Raw genomic sequence first — 20,223 nt, forward strand, 5'->3', positions numbered from 1 at the left:
ACTGTGCTCTGGGTTCCAGGTCCCATTCTAGTTTGCACATGGAATGCCAACAGCTAACAGTAAGGTATGCTTGACAACGGAGACCACATGGGACCACTGCACAGCTGAGTGGATGCCATCAGGAAAGATGGGAAGAGACATGGATGCCCAGCTCTGCCCCTCCCAGCTGGCACCACCACATCAACCTGGACCCCAGATTCGGTGCTGGAAGGAGGAGAGCCCTCCTTGAGCTTAAACTGAGAAATCCCTAAAACTGCTGAGTTTTCCTGCAAGTGACTACCACAGGGAAGACATGGTAAATCTGGTTTTGTGAAAATAAGGGAAGTTATATTTGTGCTTTTTAAAAATCATACCCACAACATTTGTCTTATTCTCTTAACATTTTATCGAGCCAGACTTTAAATGATGATGGATTCTCCTAATTTCATTGTATAGTCATACAGAATTTTTCAGCTATTAAAATAAAACAGTTTTTTCGGGGGGTGGGAGTGTTTGTTTTCACTATTTTGCAGTATTTGAATTGGATCCCAAGAGTCTGTTATTCTAATTATAAGTTTTGCATATTGAGTATATTGTGCTAAAACAAGAAAATTGATTTGGAGCAAAATCATTGGGAGTATTATATTATAAATGACACCCCATATCCACTTAAATTTTAGTGGGCTAGTTAATTATTTTGTCCACATTGTGCAAGTAATATATATTCTTACTCAATATTTAAATATGAATGTTCTGTTTTTAATTTAGTGATTGACCAATGTCTCTTTCTTTACCTATTTATGAAGAATTTAGTCGTTATTCTTGGAAAGAAAGGCACACTTGCATGTTGTAAAGCATAGGGACTTTGGTATATGGAATATCTAGATCAAATATTAGTACTACTTTTTTTTCATCCTTTAGACTTTTATTTTAGACAAAGCAGGAGTTTGCCCTGAGACAAATACACATATCACAGTAAACCCAGAGTTAATAGAACAGCCATAAACGATCCACACTGCAAACCACATAAGAATCTTCAACTTAAACTATCAAAATGGCCGTCACTTACAACTCTATTCACATTTTTCTCCATAACAATGACAGCACTGTCTGAAATTTGAGAATTTCCTCATCAATCTTTACCTGCAAGGGAAAGATGAACTACTATTGACTTTCTAACAGTACCTAATAGTTCTACTTCTTACAGGCTGTACGAGTTGGGACAATTCCCAGTGTACCTGCCTATAAAATGAGGACAATGGCTGCCTCGCAGGGTATGGGTGCCCTAGACGAGACAATGGCCACGAGGGCTCGCACACAGGAAGCACGCAGCACACAGCAGGCTGTTATTGATATTATCGACACAGCTTATTCTGATGACACGTTTCCACGAACTATTGATTTCCAAATTTGCAAAAGCTATGTTTAGCTGAGAATAACAATGATTTGTGATTATTCCAACATTCTCTTCCTCCTATTTCCCAGAAGAGTGTCTGTCCTTGAAGAACCTGTATTGAATTTGTGTCTAGTTTCATTTTCTCATATTTGGAAAGAGTAGCTAGTTTGGAGGAAGGGAAATTGATTAGTGTGGCACATTTTGAAGCATGAAGTTTCATCTTCTATGAGTGTTTTTTGTTCTGGAAAAGTAAGCTTCCCGGTATAAAGACATGGCACAAGCAAGAAAATAAAGCTCAATGGAAGCAGAATCTGTGGGGTTAAGGGTCAAGTAGAAGTGTTGTTCTCCTCTCTCCAGGGCTGGTGTTGAGTAGTTTGTGAGCACCGGTCCATGTGACTGTACATGACTCACCCAATGCACAAGTGACCTGCCTGAGTGCACAGGTGACAATCTGGATCACCATTTGTTCAGCTTTGACTGGCATTGCTTTTATTCTGTACTCCTTTTCCTCCACAAACGCTGAGGGGAGATCTCTCTCTTTTTTTTCTTGGTATTCCAAGTCACTCTATAGGATTGTTTGGAGAAAATATATCCCCTTTGTGCACTTTTTCCTAATGTTTTCAGTGTTATTCCTTTAGATGCAGTGATATGCTTATTCTAGTTATTCTGTAACAACCCCATCCACTGTCTTTAGTACTTTGTCTTTGATTCTTGTCGTGGAGAGGTGGGGACCTGGTTAGTATAGTGTCCCTACAGGGTGCTTTGCTAATAAGCAGGAACTACTGTGGCTTCTCTCCTCACTCTGAGTTGCAAGAGTTAAACCACATTTATAAAGATGCCTGGAACATACTGGCACCCACCATCCTACCCCTTCAACACACGTACACTTGGTAGTTTTCATTTTCTCATATTCGGAAAGAAAGTAGCTAGTTTTTTTTTTTCCTTTCTTTAGTCATCTTTTTTTTTTTTTAATTGGGGGATATTGGGGTCTTTAGTCATCTTTAATCGTACATTTTCTATCCCGTTGAAAGTTACTCGCTCTTTTAAAGCCATGCAAAGCCATGCAATAATTGCTTTATTTCCCTCTGGCAGAGGTATGCTTAACCCTTCCATTAATCTTCATCAGTCGTTGGATGAAATGGCCGCTTACTGTTGTCAGCTACAGTTTGCCTTTAATAAGGTCCTTTCAAAATTTTTGTAATTTTTCAATTACTACCAATTCAGAATCACTGGTGGCCGAAGGGCATTTTGTCACTACTGCTGGGCTTATTAGGAAGAACATCTTATTCTAGAGAAAACAAGATTAAAAAAAATCCTGAACACACCTCCCTTTTCTACTTTTGGAGCTCCCTTTTCATTTTCCTTTGGCTACATTTCCAGATTTTGTTCCTCTTGTGGGCCCAGATCTCTGGAATCAGATGTTCCCATAATCAGTGTTTACAGTTTCTTCCCATTTTAAAAATTTCTAAGAGTAGATAATATTTAAATAATGGAATAATAAATTTCGAAAATCTCTTCAGGGTGCATAAAGCAGAATGGAATGCCTGAGAGGAAAAATAATGCTCAGAAAAGGAAGGACTAAAAACAGTTCCATGAATTTATCTAAACGGTTATACATTTTTCTCTATGTAATGTATTTTTTCTTGGTTATGCCCAATATATTTTTATCATTTTCACTTAAATCTACCCAATGTTTTACTTTGCTCTATAAATCAAGTGACAAACACTTGTCGACTTTTAAATCTTTCTATAATTCTTTTTTACCGCCTGCTTCTACAATTTGGACATTTTCCCTTTGAATATTCTTTTCTCTTCCTCTCTCTTTTTTTTTTTTTTTTTTTTTTTTAATGACTTCTATTATTACTGTTGGCTTTCCCTTTCTTAAGACAGTCTCCATCCGGAAAAAATGAAAAGCCATTTCTTCAAAGATCTCTTTTATAAATCCCTTTCTCCTTTTATGAATACTGTTCAAAGAAAATTGAATCTGATTGTATTCTTCCCAAGATTAAATCCATTCATTGACTCCACATCACCTAGCAGAGCATCCCAACTAGTATGACCTGCGTAGGTTAAGATGTGACAAGATATTGATTCCCTCATTCCTTGGTGTGTGTGTGTATGTGTGTGTATGTGTTCGGTGAACAAGATTTGGGGTAGTTAGCCCCTCAGGGCCAGCCAATTCTTGCTTGGAGAAAAGCAATTTATTTGCCATGGAGTGCCTCATAAATGTTGTCTTTCTCTGTGAGTGCCAAGATATTAAAATAGGCTGGGAATCACTGATGTAAGACAGAATTCAAGGTCCCTGAAAGACTGCCCCCAGCATTCACTTAGTGAACTGAACACACCCACCTATTCATCACTTCCTGTGTAATACAGTTTTCCCTCAGACCTTCTGAATATTCCATGGTTCTGCCAAGCTCTTTTGACATATTTTCCCCAGTATTTAAAATGCATTTTCTTTTTTCTCTTCCTAGTGATATAATATTCTTTATTTAAGACCATGTTCACATGCTCTGAGCAGCTATGCTTGGTGCCCTGAGACACAATTAGCCTCTGCTTATTTTTTCTGTTCATCTGATTCACTTTGTACAGACCATTATCTGCACTTCACTCTCCTGTAATTATTTACATGCCTGGCTCACTTATTATTAATAGAATGCAAGATCTCCTGGGAAAGGGACCAAGTGTTATTTATCTCTGTATCCTTGTGGTCTAACACACAGAAGTCTTTCAATAACTGTTTCTTGAATGAATGAATCAGTAAATCAATAAAGGATTCGTTATTTAAGCTTGTTTAAAGCTCTAAAATTAAACATCAATATACTTGATCTGGACTACAAATACTTTTGGCTCTGGACAGGTCATTGAGTTCAGAACAAGAAGCGATACGAGAGCAATGCAGAATCCAATCAAACATTTAAACATGTATAAGAATTGGCAACCTACCTAGAATATAGCAAGAACAGAATTCCAAGGGGATATGTTTGAAAGAAGCAAATGGAATGTCAACAAAGTGTTTGCTGAGTCACATGGGAAGATATTAAAATGTTTTGAAGAGTTAGCGACTGTAAAACTGTATAGAGCATATAAAATGTATTATATATGTTGGATTGAGGTTTGCAAAACAAGTTGTTGACTGGTAGGGACAGGACTATGGCCCCACATGTGTGAGACTGATAAGAGTGAAGTAAAAAACATGTTTTTGTGTGAAACTGAGCATAACAAAATTGAATAATAAACACCTTCACCAAAACAACTTCTGGTTATCACCTAAGAAGTAAACAACTCCTGGCAAACATCTTCTGGTTATCACCTAAGAGGTAAACAACTCCTGGCAAACAACTTCTGGTAATCACCTACAAAATAAACAACTCCAGGCAAACCATTTCTGGTTATCTCCTAAGAAGTAAACAAGTCCAAGGAAAAGAGGATAAAAACAGAACTCCAGAGCAGTGCCACGAGTGGTCCTACTGGGCGCTCCGGCTAAGACCCTCTGCGAGGGGCCAGCCATGATACTCCGGGACTCTCCGAAGTTCTTCCTTGCAAGACCAGCTCACCTCAGACCTGTCGTGGGCCCAGTCGCCTCTCCCAGACCAGGGACCTTCTCCATCCCGATTGACCCTGGGGCTTGGTTCATTATTAAATTCTATTCTATTCTGTATAACCTTCTGTGCTTACCAGAGCATTGGCTTCTGGAGGGATATTGGCTCCCAAATAAAGCTGTGTTCCTCACTCTATCTGAACCTGTGTGTCAGGACTTTGTTCCCCACTCACGTTATGAGTACCACGCAGGGACATAGGACCCTGTTGAGGGGTTAATGTCCCCTTGGCTTTCAAGAAAAGACTGAAATGTTAGCAACCGCCCTTACAGGCGCTCGCAACAAAAACCAACCCAAAAGAGACTTTTAATAGGAGTCAATTCTTCTCTCAAACCTAAAGCCCTCCGAGGTCTGGTGTTGTGGGCTGCTAAATTAGTCACATTTAAAGGGTATGGAATGATATTTCCTCTTATTAAAAAAAAAAAAACTCTATTAAATAAATCTGTTAGGGAAAAGTTAACATCCCCTTGGAATTTAGGTCCTGCTTCCTAGCTGGAAATTCTTCAACATGTACAACCTCAAATTGTTTGAGATGCTTATTTACTGGAGAAATTCATTTCCAACACAGACAATTGACTATAGAGAGAACAAAGTAAGCCAATTCCATAATTTTAATATAATTTAATGAACTACAGATTAGGATTTTGTAATCAATAGGATAATCTGTTGACTTGGTACCCAAAATCTTTGTGATTCTTAGCATAATCAGACAGATGATGTTAGATCTGGCAGATTCACCCTGTAAAACAAATTCAAAATTCGAACCGGGTAATTAAATTTACACTTATGATTTTAGATCAAAGGAGATGGGCAAATTTTATTAAAGTTGGATAACATTTAAGAAAGTTTGATATATATAACCTATGTATAATCTTATTTTATTAAATTTATTAGATTTGCTGGAATAGTTTAAAAACCAGTGAGTATTTTATTAGGAGAAATATTTGAAATTCATGAATGCAAGTTAAATGTTTAAAGGACTTTAAATATTAAACGGAACAGATTATGGAAAGGAATTTAGACTATTGAATTTAAGTAGATCAAAAAGTTCAACGGAATATTATTCAGCCCCAGAAAGAAGTGAAATTCTGATATAAGCTACAATATGGATAAAACTTGAAAACATTATACTAAGTGAAATATGTCAGACAAAAAAAGACAAATACTACATGATTTCATTTATATGAGGTGCTTAGGATAAGTAAATGCATAGAGACAGAAAGTAGAATAGGGGCTGGGGTGACAGGGAGAATGGGGAGCTATTGTTTATGGATATAGACCTTCTGTTTGGGGAGATGAAAAAGTTCTGGAAATGGATAGTGGTGGTAGTGCACAACATTGTAAATATACTTAATGTCACTGAATTGCACACTTACAAGTGTTCAAATGGTTAATATTACATTATGTGTATTTTACCACAACAAAAAGGAAAAAAAAATCCCCAAAAAGTGATTATTAAAATTTTCTAGGTTTATAAATAGAATACTAAAAGTTATAATTATTATATATTATTATATATTATAAATGGAATACTAAGTAGCCCTTAGAGCTTAAGAAAAAAATAGGTTTTAAAAATCGTGTAACTTTAATAAATTCCATAGTGATTTGAAACCCTAAAGATCTATAAATAGAGTTTTCTGTGCAGAAAAGCTTCTCTCGTGGACATCAGAAAATGTTCAGGGTCAAAGTCCTAAAGCAGCTATTTTCTTGCATTGTTGTTGTCTCAGGAGGAAAACATGGTCAATATGACACCCTGGCTTCAAGTCTAGGACTAGGAACTAAGAGTCTTTGTTTCCCTTAACTAAAAAAGAAATAGTTTTCATGTAGGTGAATAAATTGAAAATAAGATAAATATAGAACAAATGAAAAGAAAACAGTGTTTAAGTCCAAGCCGTGCACTGTCTCTACTCACGACATGTAAAAAAAATGGTACACTTTTCATCGTCACTAGCCTTCCCGCTCAACGCAGGGTTTAACATGAAGGTCCTGATACAATCTGCCTTTTAAGTCACTACGCTTTGGTTTTTTTATGTGGAATACTAAAGGCTGATATTTATTTTATTTTATTTATTTTTTGTTATTAGTTTCAGGTGTACAAAACAATGTACTAGTTAGACATTCACACCCCTCATAAAGTGGCAACTCCCCTCCCCCAATTTACTATCCCTCTGACATGGTATATGGCTATTACAATTCCATTGACTCTATTCCCTATGCTGTGCTCTACTTCCTCATGTCCTGTGTGTGTATGGGATATATATATATATAATTATAGTTGACATTCAATATTATTCATCTTCAGCTTCAGGTGTACAGTGCAGTGGTCAGGCATCTACACAGTCCATGAAGTGGTCTCCATAATAAGACAAGTGTCCGTCCATTGGACACCCTACAAAATTTTTACAACATTATTGATTATATTCCCCAAACTCTTTCATATCCCCATAGCAATATTGTGACTACTAATTTGTACTTTCTAATCCCTTTACCTTCTCCCCTATTCCCACCCCCGCCCATCAGCTTTTTCTCTATATCTATGAGTCTATTTCTGTTTAGTTTGTTCATTTATTCTGTTCTTTAGATTCTACATATAAGGGAGAGCATATGGTATTTGTCTTTCTCCATCTGACTTATTTCAGTTAGTATAATATTCTCTAGGTCCATCCATGTCATTGCAAATGGTAAGATTTCATTCTTCTTTATGGCCGAGTAATACTCCAGTGTATAAATGTACCAGTCGTCTACCGAAGGACATTTCAGTTGTTTCCATGTCTTAGCTACTGTGAATAGCACGGCAATAAACATATGGGTGCATGTTTTTTGAATTAGAAAGTCAGCAGCCCAAGAAATCCAGATTACCTTTTGACTCTCCAAGGCACCCAGTATAAAGCTGCATCTGAAGTCAAAGCTTTTGTTTTGACTGGAAGCCTCTTCCAGGAAGTGATTCCCTATGTGCTTGCTGTTCCTTCTTCTAGGAATGCTGTCCTCCTGGCCACCCACCTCACAGGTTCCTTTTATCCTTTATCCTTTTGTGCTTCAGTGCCATCTCCTCTAAGAGACCTTTCCAGGCACCCAGAGGCTCTCGAATGTCTGTGGAATGCCTGAAATGCTCTCCCTCACCTTCAGTGGTAGGGGAACCCCTGTCCATTCCTACTGCAGGGTCTGTACCTCTGGGAGTCCTTTCCTGACCATGTCCTCTTGGGTCCTTCCCAGTGCCTTATGCTTCAAAGGCACTTCTCATTCTGTCCTCAAGTTATGTGGTCAACTCTCCTCCAAGCAATGGCTCAGTGACCCAGGTCCCTTCAATACTATGACTCCATCATTTTCAACATGTGGCCTCCAAAACTTCTGTGGTTGTCTGTCTCCAAAGGGTAGAAAGGGGAAGAGCATGGAGAACCAAATGTGGAAGTTATTTAGGGAACAGATGTGCCTGGAAGTGGGCACGTCTCTTCTGCTCACATTCCGTAATCTAGAATTCATGGGGACCCTTAACTGCAGGGAGGCTGGTAAATGCAGTCCTGCTCTGTGACAGGCGAAGAACAAACAAATGGGTTTAGTGAATAGCCGACGAGTCTCTGACACAAAATTTGTGAACGTGGCATTAGATGGATAAGGGCTGGGAACTGTTCCAAGGTTTGCAGTTGATTGAACGGTGTGTGGCAAAGAAAGCTGTCCTCAGGATACCCATGAACTCTAATGTAGACTTTCTGTTCTTACAATCAAAGAGTGAATGTGTGTGTGTGTGTGTGTGTGTGTGTGTGTGTGTGTGTGTGTGTGAGAGAGAGAGAGAGAGAGAGAGAGAGAGAAGGATTGAGAGACTATTTCCTTCTATGATGAAAAACTGTGGACAAAACTGAAAGGCTACTTAGGTATAATTTAGAATTAATTTGTTTTGTACCTCATACAACTTAGAAGGAGAGACAAATGCTTTTACTTTTCTCCTACTTTATTTTCATGTTGGCATCCAAATTATGTGAATACTCCCAAATACCTTACTTAGATTCCAGTTTCAGATAATGCTCCCAAAAAGAACACTAAATCATTTTTTCCCCCCTCGGTCAATAAAGTACTTACTACAAAGCACATGAAAATAAATGTTTCATATACACCTTTTATTGTTGGTTACTTGTATACCATCTTTTTTAAAGGAATTATAAAATCAGATTTCCATTAAATATCTGGCCCAAGAACATAGCTCTTGGGAATATTATGTGCCATTCTATTATCTAAAAGGGATAAACATCTGTTTTATTGTCTGGCCTTACTTTAAAATGCTTCTGTTTTATTGTCTGATCTTAAATTGCTTCAGTGTAACAATGTGAGTATAAGCTACATACTAGGGAAGGCAAGTTCACATTTTAAGGACTTAATGATAAATCATCACTCCAAAAGGAGTCAGGGCAAGTACATCAAAATATGTTACCTGTATCCGCCTCAGGAATCTGCTTACTTTGCATAAGGATATTAGAAATAATTTTATTTGGTACAATAAGCACTATGTAAGAGATGGAATTGCCCAGCAAAACTTAAGGGATGGGATAGCCTGGAAAGCCAGGAGAGAAAGTTTTCAAGGAGGGAGCAGTCAACAGTGACCAGAGCCATCAATGATGATAAGATCTAAGTGATTTTGACAATTGGAAGGTCATTTCTGGCCTTTGAAAGAGGATTTTCAGGGATAATATAGCACAGGAGGCCTGACAGCAGCAGACTAACAGTGAATGGGAGGTGAGAAAGTGACTGTAAGTCTGGACTACTTTGTGGAAGGTGAAGGGATGAAGAAGTACAAATTGGCAGTTATAAAAATAGTCATGGGGGCGTAAAGTACAGCATAGGGAGTATAGTCAATAATATTATGGTCTGTCTACGGTGTCTGATGGGTACCAGACTAATCGGAGTGATCACTTTGTAAGTTAAATGAATACCTAAACACTATTTGTACACCTGAAACTAATACAAAGTATGTCAACTGTAATTGAAAAAAAGTATTGAAAAAAAGAAAAGTCTGGATAAGGACTGAGGAAGCATGAGAGATAGGGAAGCTAAATGCATACCAGCTGGGGAGGCAGGGCAATTTCTTTTATTTTTATTATGTGACTTTATTCTTAAGCTGAAGAAAAAGATCCAGTGGGAGGAAGGAACTGGGCAGGGAGAGGGGAGAAAGAGAGAAATACAGCGAGGGAGAGGAGAGACAGAATAATTACCAGATGTCTGAATGTGTGGGAGGATGGACATAAAAGCCACAGGGCCAAAGGCAGGATGGAGGCCTCTTTTTCTACCTGAGGAAAAAAGATAATCATGGATAAATAAAGGTAGACAGTTCCAATGGCAGGGAGACCTTGGGAACTCGTGAGGCTGCATGCCCACTGGCTTTCATTTTCTTTGTGACAGTCTTCAGACAGAGTAGAAGGGTGCCAGCAATCACATCACTGGGCTTCATGTCCTTGTCCCTAAAATGAGGGTAGGGACTCTCAAAGTATCTAAAATGAGGGTAGGGACTCTCAAAGTCTCTAAAATGAGGGTTGGAAACTCTAAGACTGCAGGTTTAAGGGAACTGGAGAAAGCGCTGACTAGGAACGAGTGAGAGGATGGAAGGGCAAGGTGGCCGGCTGACATGTGACATTGTGAAGTTGCCTGAGGGCAGTGGATGCAGGCAGGTGTTTCTCTCCAGTGTCAGTGGGCAGCTTGGGGACAGTGGAGAAATGAGGGATCAAGGTACCTGCTGTGGGGCTGGCAGAACTAGTGCAGTGGGAGGATTGAGAAGGGTGGGAGTTGGGGTTGGGATTAGGACACTGAATTTAGAATTAAAATGGAAACATGGGACTCTGTCAGAACATTGTTACCTGCTCTTCCTGCCGGGCTCCGAAATATCCCCACTAATAACCCAGAATAAAACCGTTGTACAGGATCCACATACAATCCTTGCAGCCCATTTCTTTCTTACTGTGCATTTTGGGTGCCACGAGGGTGTGGATTTTTTGATTTGTTACTCTGTTCTCTGGCAATCACCTCTGGTTCCCAAAGCTCTCATCTTCCACTGTCTACCATCTGGATGGTAGAGCCTTCATTCTTTCTTTTCCACACAGCTTAGGGCTGATGGTCACAGTGAGAACTGGCAGCTCTGACCTGTCTGAAGCAGGGGTGTAGGAGGTGAGAGGGTGTAGGGAGGTAAGACTACACCTTCCACGAGCTAGGCAGGCATTTGGGAAGAGGCTTGTTTTAGGGGGGAGGCAATGTGTCACACTCTATGAATCTGGAACAGAGATGTCAGGATGTTTTGAAACAGCTGCTGATATTTACCACTTGTAAATGAATGAAGAAGAAAATGTGATGCACTTATTGCACTTGGAGTTAACTCTCCAGCTACAGGCGTCATCCATAGAGATCAGAGTGCCCTACGAGGTGATGGGACTTGTTCCTGGGCACAGGACTAGATATTGGCAGAGTTAGGACCACCTTTATTTGTATCATTTCTAACATCCAGTTTCAAGTGGAAACAGAAGTAAAACCCCTCTGGGTTGTAGGTGTTCTCTGCATGCTGGTGTCGTCTTTCTGTCAAGAGAGGCCAGTTTGCAGCCAATGAAAATTTGCAGGGAATATAAGTGCACAAACCATTTCTATTTTACTGTGCATGAATCAGATTCCTTTCTATAGTGCAGAGAATGAGAAAGTGAAATTTGCGTAAGGTGAGAGGAAAGAAATATGAGCGATAATGTAAAAACATGGGAGCATTTTCCCTACTATGTATTTCACACAACACATATTCATTAATTTCCTATGACGTTCCAGATACTGAATCAGGTTCTGGGATCCTAGGATGGTTAAGACATGATCTCTGTCCTCTACAAGTGGGGAACACAGTTAATTAAAAAATAAGTTCAGTACAGGTTCAGAGATGTATTTAAGGTCTAATAAGTCATGGGGAGTTAACTGTCCTCAGAAAGACAGTTAAAGAACATAGAGGACATGTAGTTAATTGAAAGGAGGAGAAGGTGTTTCATTTGGAGACTGACTAGATGTGGGAAGAGTCACGAAATAGGCCCAAGTTTCTAGCTTGTGTGAGGAGTGCTCACGCATATAAATGGAGACAGAATAGAAAAGGAAGTTTCTTCCCAGTCTTTGCCAGTGGAAATCCTAACCATGCTCTCAGTCTATTTGTTCATACAGTTATGCATTCGATACTCCCTCATTTTCTATTGTATAGAGTGCCCATTATGTCAGGAAATGGGCTAGGCCCGGGGATACCGTGACGTTTAGATATTTACAATTGTGTTAAATGTTTCCAAGTAAGTGTGCGATGAAAGCTTAAAGCACTAGATCACAGGTGCCCCCATCTAGTCTGTGCAGAGTGAGCGGGAACTGGTCCAATGTGGGGGGAGAGTTAAGCTGAAATTGGAAGGATATCTGTAAGTTAGTGAGTCAACAGAGGGAAGAGACCTCTGTGAAAGAGCTTGGCATGAGGAGGTGTGAAAGGGCTTCATGGATTTAGGAAAGCAGATGTGACTGGAGATGAGGAAGTGGGGAGAGCAGAAAATATGGTTGGAAAGAGTCCCTAGTCAGGCTGAATCATATAATAGGAGTCCTGGTTTAGCGAGCTAGGCGTTAGTCTCGGTTCTGCTCCACTGTGAGTTTAGCACTGACTTTGGAGCTGTTTCTAGTAAAAGTCTTGCCCCTGTGGAGAATGCCCACTTGATTCATTGTTTTGAGTATTTGGATGTTTATGATATTCTTCCTGGGAGATTGTCTTGATAACCTACCAAAAGACTACAATCCCATCTCTGAACCATATGGCATTGTAGCTAGGATCCTATTTGGTGCAGCTTGACCCTCCCATGTGTGGGCTGGGCCTGACCCTGCTGGGCCTGACTCTTTGACAGTAGGTCTGTCCCCTTGGCCATATTTTGCATTTGGGTTCATTCTACCTTCCAAGTCCCTCTTCTCTCTGAGATGTCTTGTCCAGGAATCAACAAACTCAAGCTCTTGCTCTGATGTGGTATAGTGGAGGTTTAATCCATCTCCTTATATCTTGGCCTTCAAAATTACAAATATTTCATCCAATTATTTTAAAGAGATACAGGACCTCCTCCATTTGTCAAACATAAATAGTCGTAAAAGCATCAGGCATCTCACTAAATTCTAAAGATAAGGGAGCATCATGTCATCAAATTTGAAAATCTTGGGGTCTTGAAATACATTTTGAAAAATGAGTTGGTGGGTCAAGAGAATTTGTTTGACAATATAAACTCAACAAACATTTCTTTATTGGATGCTCTGTGCTAGGCATTTTTCTAGGCTCTAGGGTTACACCGGGGAACAAAATAAAGATTCTGCCCTCATAGATGTTCTATTCTAATAGCTAGTAATTTTGTAGCTATTTGGCAGTCATCTTGGCAAATTAGGGGAAATGCTACAAGCTCTAAATCTAAGCTGTCCTGAGGATAGTTACATGCAACTCACCAGATGGTTATCCCCCAATAAAGTACTGAGACGAGTAGAGTTTTAATGGCTTATTGGACGAATACTGTGACTCCTTTGAATGTTGACTATGACTACAAGATCACCCTTACCGGAGTCTCATGCATTTCTCCATCTTTGACTCTCATAACATTCTTCTATCCCTCCACTCCTGAATATGTATATATTGCAAGGCTCACAAGACAAGCAACCCATTTTCTATTCTGAGGATCATCCAGGCCTCTGCTGCTTTCGCTCCTTCCCGTAGTGTCTGACCTTTGGGTCACTCTGCTTCTCTAAGTCTTCTCCATAACATTACAAAGCTGGGTAGGGAAACTTGGAAATTAACATTCAAACTAGTGAATTTCTCTCCCATTAGCTTCTTTGGTACATTCTTAGGAGGAGACAGAGGTTATTTTTATTTCCAATTCACATCATTACTATGGTAATAGCACCTTATCTTCTTAAAAGGAGCTCATGGGCAGACAGGCAAATGTATGAACACTCGCCTGCAGGAAGCCTCAAGGAACAGTAGAGATATGGAATATTTTTTCCAGTAGTCGTGCTTCCTTCCACTGAAAAGTTCCCAAAAATATACTAGTGAGGGTCAAATGGTTGCATAAAGAGCTATTTTGAACTTTTCAATGGGAAATATTTAACCTACATGTGAGGGGTTCATTTTCTTCTCAAAACGAACTTTTAGGGTTTTCAATATACATGTGTCCCACCATTCAACATGTGCAACCCAGACTGGCCTTTGTGAGCCCAAACAGACTGTGACTGGCAACCTAATATCAGAAGGAGTAACCCTAGCAATAGACCCTCCGAAAAAATATTTATATGAGTTAATACTGTTTTCTAGCATCTTTTGCCTTACCTCCACACTTCCCTGAATTAGAACTTTTTTTTTTTTTGGAAATCTGACAAGATAGTAACAAACCCACAAGTGCATTTTCCACAGATGATTCACAAACAAGATGTTGACAGGTTTTTACAATTACAGTTCCAAGTATCCTGGTCTCACAAAACTGCTGCTAGAGATTGATAGATTATTTTAAAAAGAAATAAAAAAATGAAACAAAGGGACATCAATAGGCTTTTTTCATTAGAATGAGTAATGGAAGTATTGACCCCCACACAGCAGCACTCTTCCTTCGGTGAGCTTTTTACGTCTTTGTCATTGACCCGCAATTATGGTCATTATAAGAAATAGTGAGCAAAAGATGCCAAGAAGTAACTAAGAAGGTTGGTGGCTGGAAATAAGTGTTTACTCAAGCATTTATGACCCCGTAGAAATGTCTGTCACTGGAATGTTAGTCTCCCAGAACCACTTAAGCAGTGCAGAGGAGAGAAACGGGCAGCTGTTATTAATTTTTAAGACTGGCTGGCAGCTTTCAGTCCAAGAACAAGGTTTGACTTTGCATTTTGAATAATGCAGAGGTTTTTCATTAGCTAGAATAAGAATCGAAATGATAAATGACATACCGTCTGCCACAATTCTGGGACATTACATTATAGATTTGCAGTTGCCTTTCTGAAGAAGCTTTCCAGAGGTACGCTTAGACAAATTGGAAAGCTCCCAGTATTGTTTTCTTATTTTATGTTTACATTTTGGAAAAACCATTCAAAGGACAGTTCTTCTTTGCTGTGGGTCGGTAATGTCATATGCCGAGGGTAATTCCTTATTGCCCTCAAAAGCTAAGTGTTGGCACAGATTGTACTAGTCTATGAGATCATTGCAGTTGGTTTCATACATTTGTGTTTGCTCACGTCTGCCTTCTGAAGACTTTGGGACAATTTAATTACAACTGCACTTTTGATTCCTATTTCTATCAATGAAAAATGGGAAATTACCCTTGCTTGAGAACTATCAGCCTAAAAGGTTTGTGATTGCTTTTCAGGGTCATCTCTCTTCCAGCAGATTATCATGTCAGGTTGGTGGTGGGCACCCAAGACTCCTTCTGACTTTAAGTATTATTTGAATTGATGGTAACACAGCTACTATATCCAGATGTCTCTCGGTAACTTAATGTATGGCCCAAATAACAAACACCAGAATTAATTAAACCATTAATAGGATAGGCTGCTAGCAGCTGCTTCAATCCCAGTTTGATGGGCATTAAAATAGCTGATTCAGAGATTTCTATGAGAAACTTAAGTTAATTAAAGACACCAAAGTCAATGGAACTACGATATCTGCCAGTAGCAATACAATCCATACACACTGACATGATTCTAAAACAAGGCTGATAGAAGGTCAAAGAACGTTCACCCAATTTAGATGAGCCTTTTACTTTGCATGTCATTTTGCATTACCCAGTTTTGCTTCAAATCACAAGCCTCGAAGAAAAGTCTTTTCTCTATTTTTTCTACTAGATGAAAGAAGATTATTGATTATTCTGCCTTTTCTCACACAAGAAGGTAGGATGGAGCATTAGCATTGTTTGAGAGCCTCCAACATGAATCAATGAGGAGGAACAGAAAGAGGACTCTTTCCGTACCTACTCAAAAGTACCACAAGGGAATCAGTTGAGATTTATCATTCAATATACCAGTTTTTTGAAGTACTTATTCACCTCCAATTCTAATACTTTCCTTTAGGTCCAAATTCCAGTTAAAATTGTTCATATTTGACCAGCTGTTTCTGGCTGTGCAGCCTGTCTTAGCTCTGAGTCTTTGGAAGCTGTCTACTGACTTTCTGTTCATCAACTTTGTCAGATTGTGGAACTACTAGTAGAACCCACAAAAGGAGACTCTTTGAAGTTCACAGCATAGTGGGAAGTGTTGTCATTACAACTGTACTTTTGAAATGTCAGAAACTTTCTGGCTCATCTAGCATTAAAAAAACCCAAAAACATCCCCTCAAGCAAGCATAAAAGATAAAATGCAATCTGTTTGCATGTTTTCACTGCATGATGAGTTTAATCTAATATTTCTTCCCTTTGGGACAATAAATTGAGATGAGAGCTCATTGTCAACTGGTTCCCAGTTCATATGTCATGCACTGCATCTGCTGGGTGGGAAGCACTCACCAGACTCCCTTGGAGTGGTGTTCTAGAAAGAAGTTATAATGGCTAGTTAGACACTCATTCTCATTTTGTTAAAGAGTCAACTTTGCAACTCAGGAAGTAATTGCAATGAGATAACCAAATCTCTGGTATGGTTGGCTGTTATTTGTTTACCTAATAACTATTATTTTTAAAACAAACTAAAATTTTCTTTGGTGTTACATGGCCCATAACAGAATTGTGCCAAGAAGCGCCTTGTACATTAGCAGGCAGGGTCTTAATAAATGCCACTCTGCAAAACCTCTTCCTACATAACTTCAGGTCATGTATGTCTTTTTCTGAGTTTTCTGTTAAAATGTGACTACTTAGCTTTTTAGCATCCCATTAATTCTTTCTCAGCACTCTCTCTCTCTCTTTTTACATCTTGCCTTACAGGTTGTCATTTTTAGTTCTCTCAGAGCATTTTATATAGTTCATATACATATAGAGCTTCTGTAATATATTGATGTTATTGCTATTAGTCAGATTTCAAAATTCTGCAGCCAGCATACTTACAGTTGGTGATGGATAAAACAACCCTGAATTTTCTACTCAGCATACTGTTGAGATCTCTGATGAAAAGTTACTAACACGTGATATGACAGCTTCCATGTCTGTGGGCATCTTCCCACACAACTTGGATTCAGAGTTTCAATAAGTGCTGTCTTATTGGTGTGAAGTTTGGTTTGTAAACGTTTGATTGTAAATTTACTATGCTGAGTTCAGTCATTTTAAATTCCAAGTAGGAATGATTTCATAGCCTTTTAATAATTTCTTTTGGGAGCTATATCTCATCCAAAATCAACCCACAGGGAGATATAATAATACTTACAGGTGTCCTCTTCTTCCATGAAAATACTGATCACATAACAGGCATACACAAAACCGACCAACTGCAAAGGAGAAAAAGCAAACAATGTATTTTAAGAATCTATGCCAAATGTCCATAATTAAAGAGTCTATATAATCCAATAGATAAAAAATTTATAGTAGTAACCTCTACGGATTTGTACTAGGAAAAAAACTTGTTTTTAAATAATAGCCATGATTTTAAAGAGGCTTTTAATTTCTACTGAGCTTTCGTAGTGTTCTAAAAAATGTATACATGAATGGGAAATAAAAACCCCAATTTCTAGATATTTCATTTAGATTTTGATTGGGATTTACATTATATATATATATATATATATATTTTTTTTTTTTAAACAGGTCTTATATTTTAAAATCGCCACGTATTATTCAGAACATATATTTTTAAGTTTGACTATTTATAGAGCAATTTGTAGCAGCATTCCTTATTATTACAACTAATTTAATGTTTAATAACCACAAAAGGAATCAAATATGTTAATTATAATTAAATACCAATTATCTACTTAATTACTTAAAATGCACAGAGAAAATAAATTCTATTTAAATACTAAAATGTTTTGTTGATTATGTCATAAGAAAAATCTATTAACTTTCAGGTATTCACCATAAAATAAAATAGAAAAGATCATTTATACTTTGGATACTAGTGGTTAAAAGAATAAACATGGATGTCAGAGTGTACACTTTCCAGCTTTTCATACTGCTTTTTTCACTTATTATACTCAGAAGACAATTTTTGTTCTTTAGAGCCAGAGACACTGAAATTCTTGGAGGACAAAATTGTCATTGAATCTAGTTTGGTCTAAAATTACTCTGAAAAGTACTTTGATGAAAAAGAGTTACCTCAATAGCTGTTAATATAGTCTGTCTTCTTGCTTTTCTCTCCATTGTTAAAGTCTGTCTCCCCCTCTTTCTGTATAAAATAACATTTGGGAAGGAAACTTTTCTGATAGTTGCAGTGTCGAAGGCTGAATGCAGAGAATAACACAGCTGGTGTCTGTGACTGCCCAGGTAGATGGGGACTCTGAACTCATTATCCATATTGACAGTCTAGATAAAGGTCAAAAAGCCCCTCAGAGGATGAGAGCTGAGAGAGAAGGACTTATATAGAGGATGTTGCCAGAGAGCAAAAGGGTCTGTCATGTGGGGTCTCTGGTCCCGCTCCCTGCACAAGGATGCAGGACATGGTGAAGCCAAAAAGGAACACCCACGGAGCCATAGATAGAGGAGTCATACCACTATAGTCTTGCTGGTAGCTGGGTTGGAGTAGCTGGTGTGGGGACTCCTGGCTCTGTCCCCACACCATGTTTGTGGTTCCCTGAAGTACCCGCTCACTTGGTTTGAGATGAAGAGAGACGCCCAGTGGGGTGAGAGGACCTGTGGGGACAGAGTCCCAGAGAGCACTTTCCAGGCTCTTGGCCTCACATGGAAAGGTGCTGGCTCAGGTATTAGATGGCCATCAGCTGTAATCAGATGGCCATCCACTGTGGCTGGGTGGCCATCAGCTGTAACCAGTTAGCCATTAGTCACTAATATAATTGCCATGGCCATGCTAGGGGGTTGGTTGGTTGGTTGGCAGGCAGAGAAGCGGACGGCGGATTGCAGCTAGCAAGCGGGGTTGGTTGGTTGGCAGAGAAGCGGGTGGCGGGTTGCGGATAGCGTGGTTCCTGCTTCCTGTGTCTCCAACCCAGCCGCCAGTGAGACTATAGTGGTATGACTCCCCTATCTATGGCTCCGTGGGTGTTCCTTTTTGGCCTCACCATATCCTGCATTCTTATGTGGGGAGTGGGACCAGAGACCCCACTTGACACCCTGCATGACATATGGGGAGTTTGACATGATTCTTGTAATTTGGGAACACAGGTACTTGGTACCTAAATCACACTTGGAAAAGTCAAAAGGTGAAGGATTGTGGCTAAACGAGCTTTTGGGGACAGAGTGTGAAGAGACAGGGCTGGGCGGGTGTGGCAGCACACGTGTATGTGTGTCTTTAGTCTAGAAGCCTTTTGGAGACAGACAGCTGGTGGTGCTGTTCTGGAGTCGGACCTCACTCGGAGGACTTCCTGCCAAGGACAGATGATCTCAGAAGAATGATGCTGGTACATAGAAGATGAGTAGAGTGTTAAGTGGCCAGCAGAGAGGTTGAACATTTAGAGAAACAGGGAGAATCCTAAAGGAGGGCTGATGAACCCACAAAAGTACCCACAAAGGGAAGAATCTCATTTGGGATCTGTTACATCCAGAGAGCACCTCCTGCTAGATTACAACAGCCATGTAAGACCTTGTTCCTCATCTCTTCTCCCATGAGTCCGCCTTCCACTTCATCCTTTAAATAACATGTAAGAGCAGCTGGTAAGTGCAGAGAGAAGTGGAGTGAGGAGAAGAGAAGGCAGCTGTGGGTTACTTCCTCACTGCAGATCTGCAACTTGAAATCAGACCCAAGCTAAGGAGCAGGATCTAAGTAGATGAGAGTTTGCACTGGCCTGGGATTGATTCTTTTTTTATAATACAGGTAAAATTGATATGTCATATTGTATAAGTTTCAGTGTCCAGCATTATAACTTGACATCTGTATACACTACAAAGTGATCGTCACCAAAATTCTAGTCTCCATCCATCACCGTGCAATTGACCCCTTTCACCCATTCCTCCCTCCTCAGAACCCTCTTTTCTTCTGGTAACCACCAATCTGTTCTCTGTATCTATCAGTTTGTTTTTGTTTTGTTTGTTTTGTATTTTTAGATTCCACATATGAGTAAAATCATATGATATTTGTCTTTCTCTGTCTGGCTTATTTCACTTAGCATAATACTCTTGCAGTCCATCCATGTTGACACAAATGGCAAGATTTCATTCTTTTTTATGGCTGAGTAGTATT

The 20,223-nt window shown here is 39.2% G+C and overlaps 1 protein-coding gene across 1 annotated transcript in view; it reads right to left on the reverse strand.

Annotated features, from left to right (window-relative positions):
- NKAIN3 (sodium/potassium transporting ATPase interacting 3) overlaps nt 1-20,223 on the reverse strand; it is a 536,962-nt gene that overhangs the window by 24,898 nt on the left and 491,841 nt on the right. The window contains exon 5 of the mRNA XM_033126827.1: nt 17,305-17,365. Coding sequence (XP_032982718.1) covers nt 17,305-17,365 — 61 coding nt within the window. The remainder of the gene's footprint in view (nt 1-17,304; nt 17,366-20,223) is intronic.

This window comes from Rhinolophus ferrumequinum, chromosome 14 (genome assembly GCF_004115265.2).
Source record: "Rhinolophus ferrumequinum isolate MPI-CBG mRhiFer1 chromosome 14, mRhiFer1_v1.p, whole genome shotgun sequence".
NCBI classification, from domain to species: Eukaryota; Metazoa; Chordata; class Mammalia; order Chiroptera; family Rhinolophidae; genus Rhinolophus; species Rhinolophus ferrumequinum.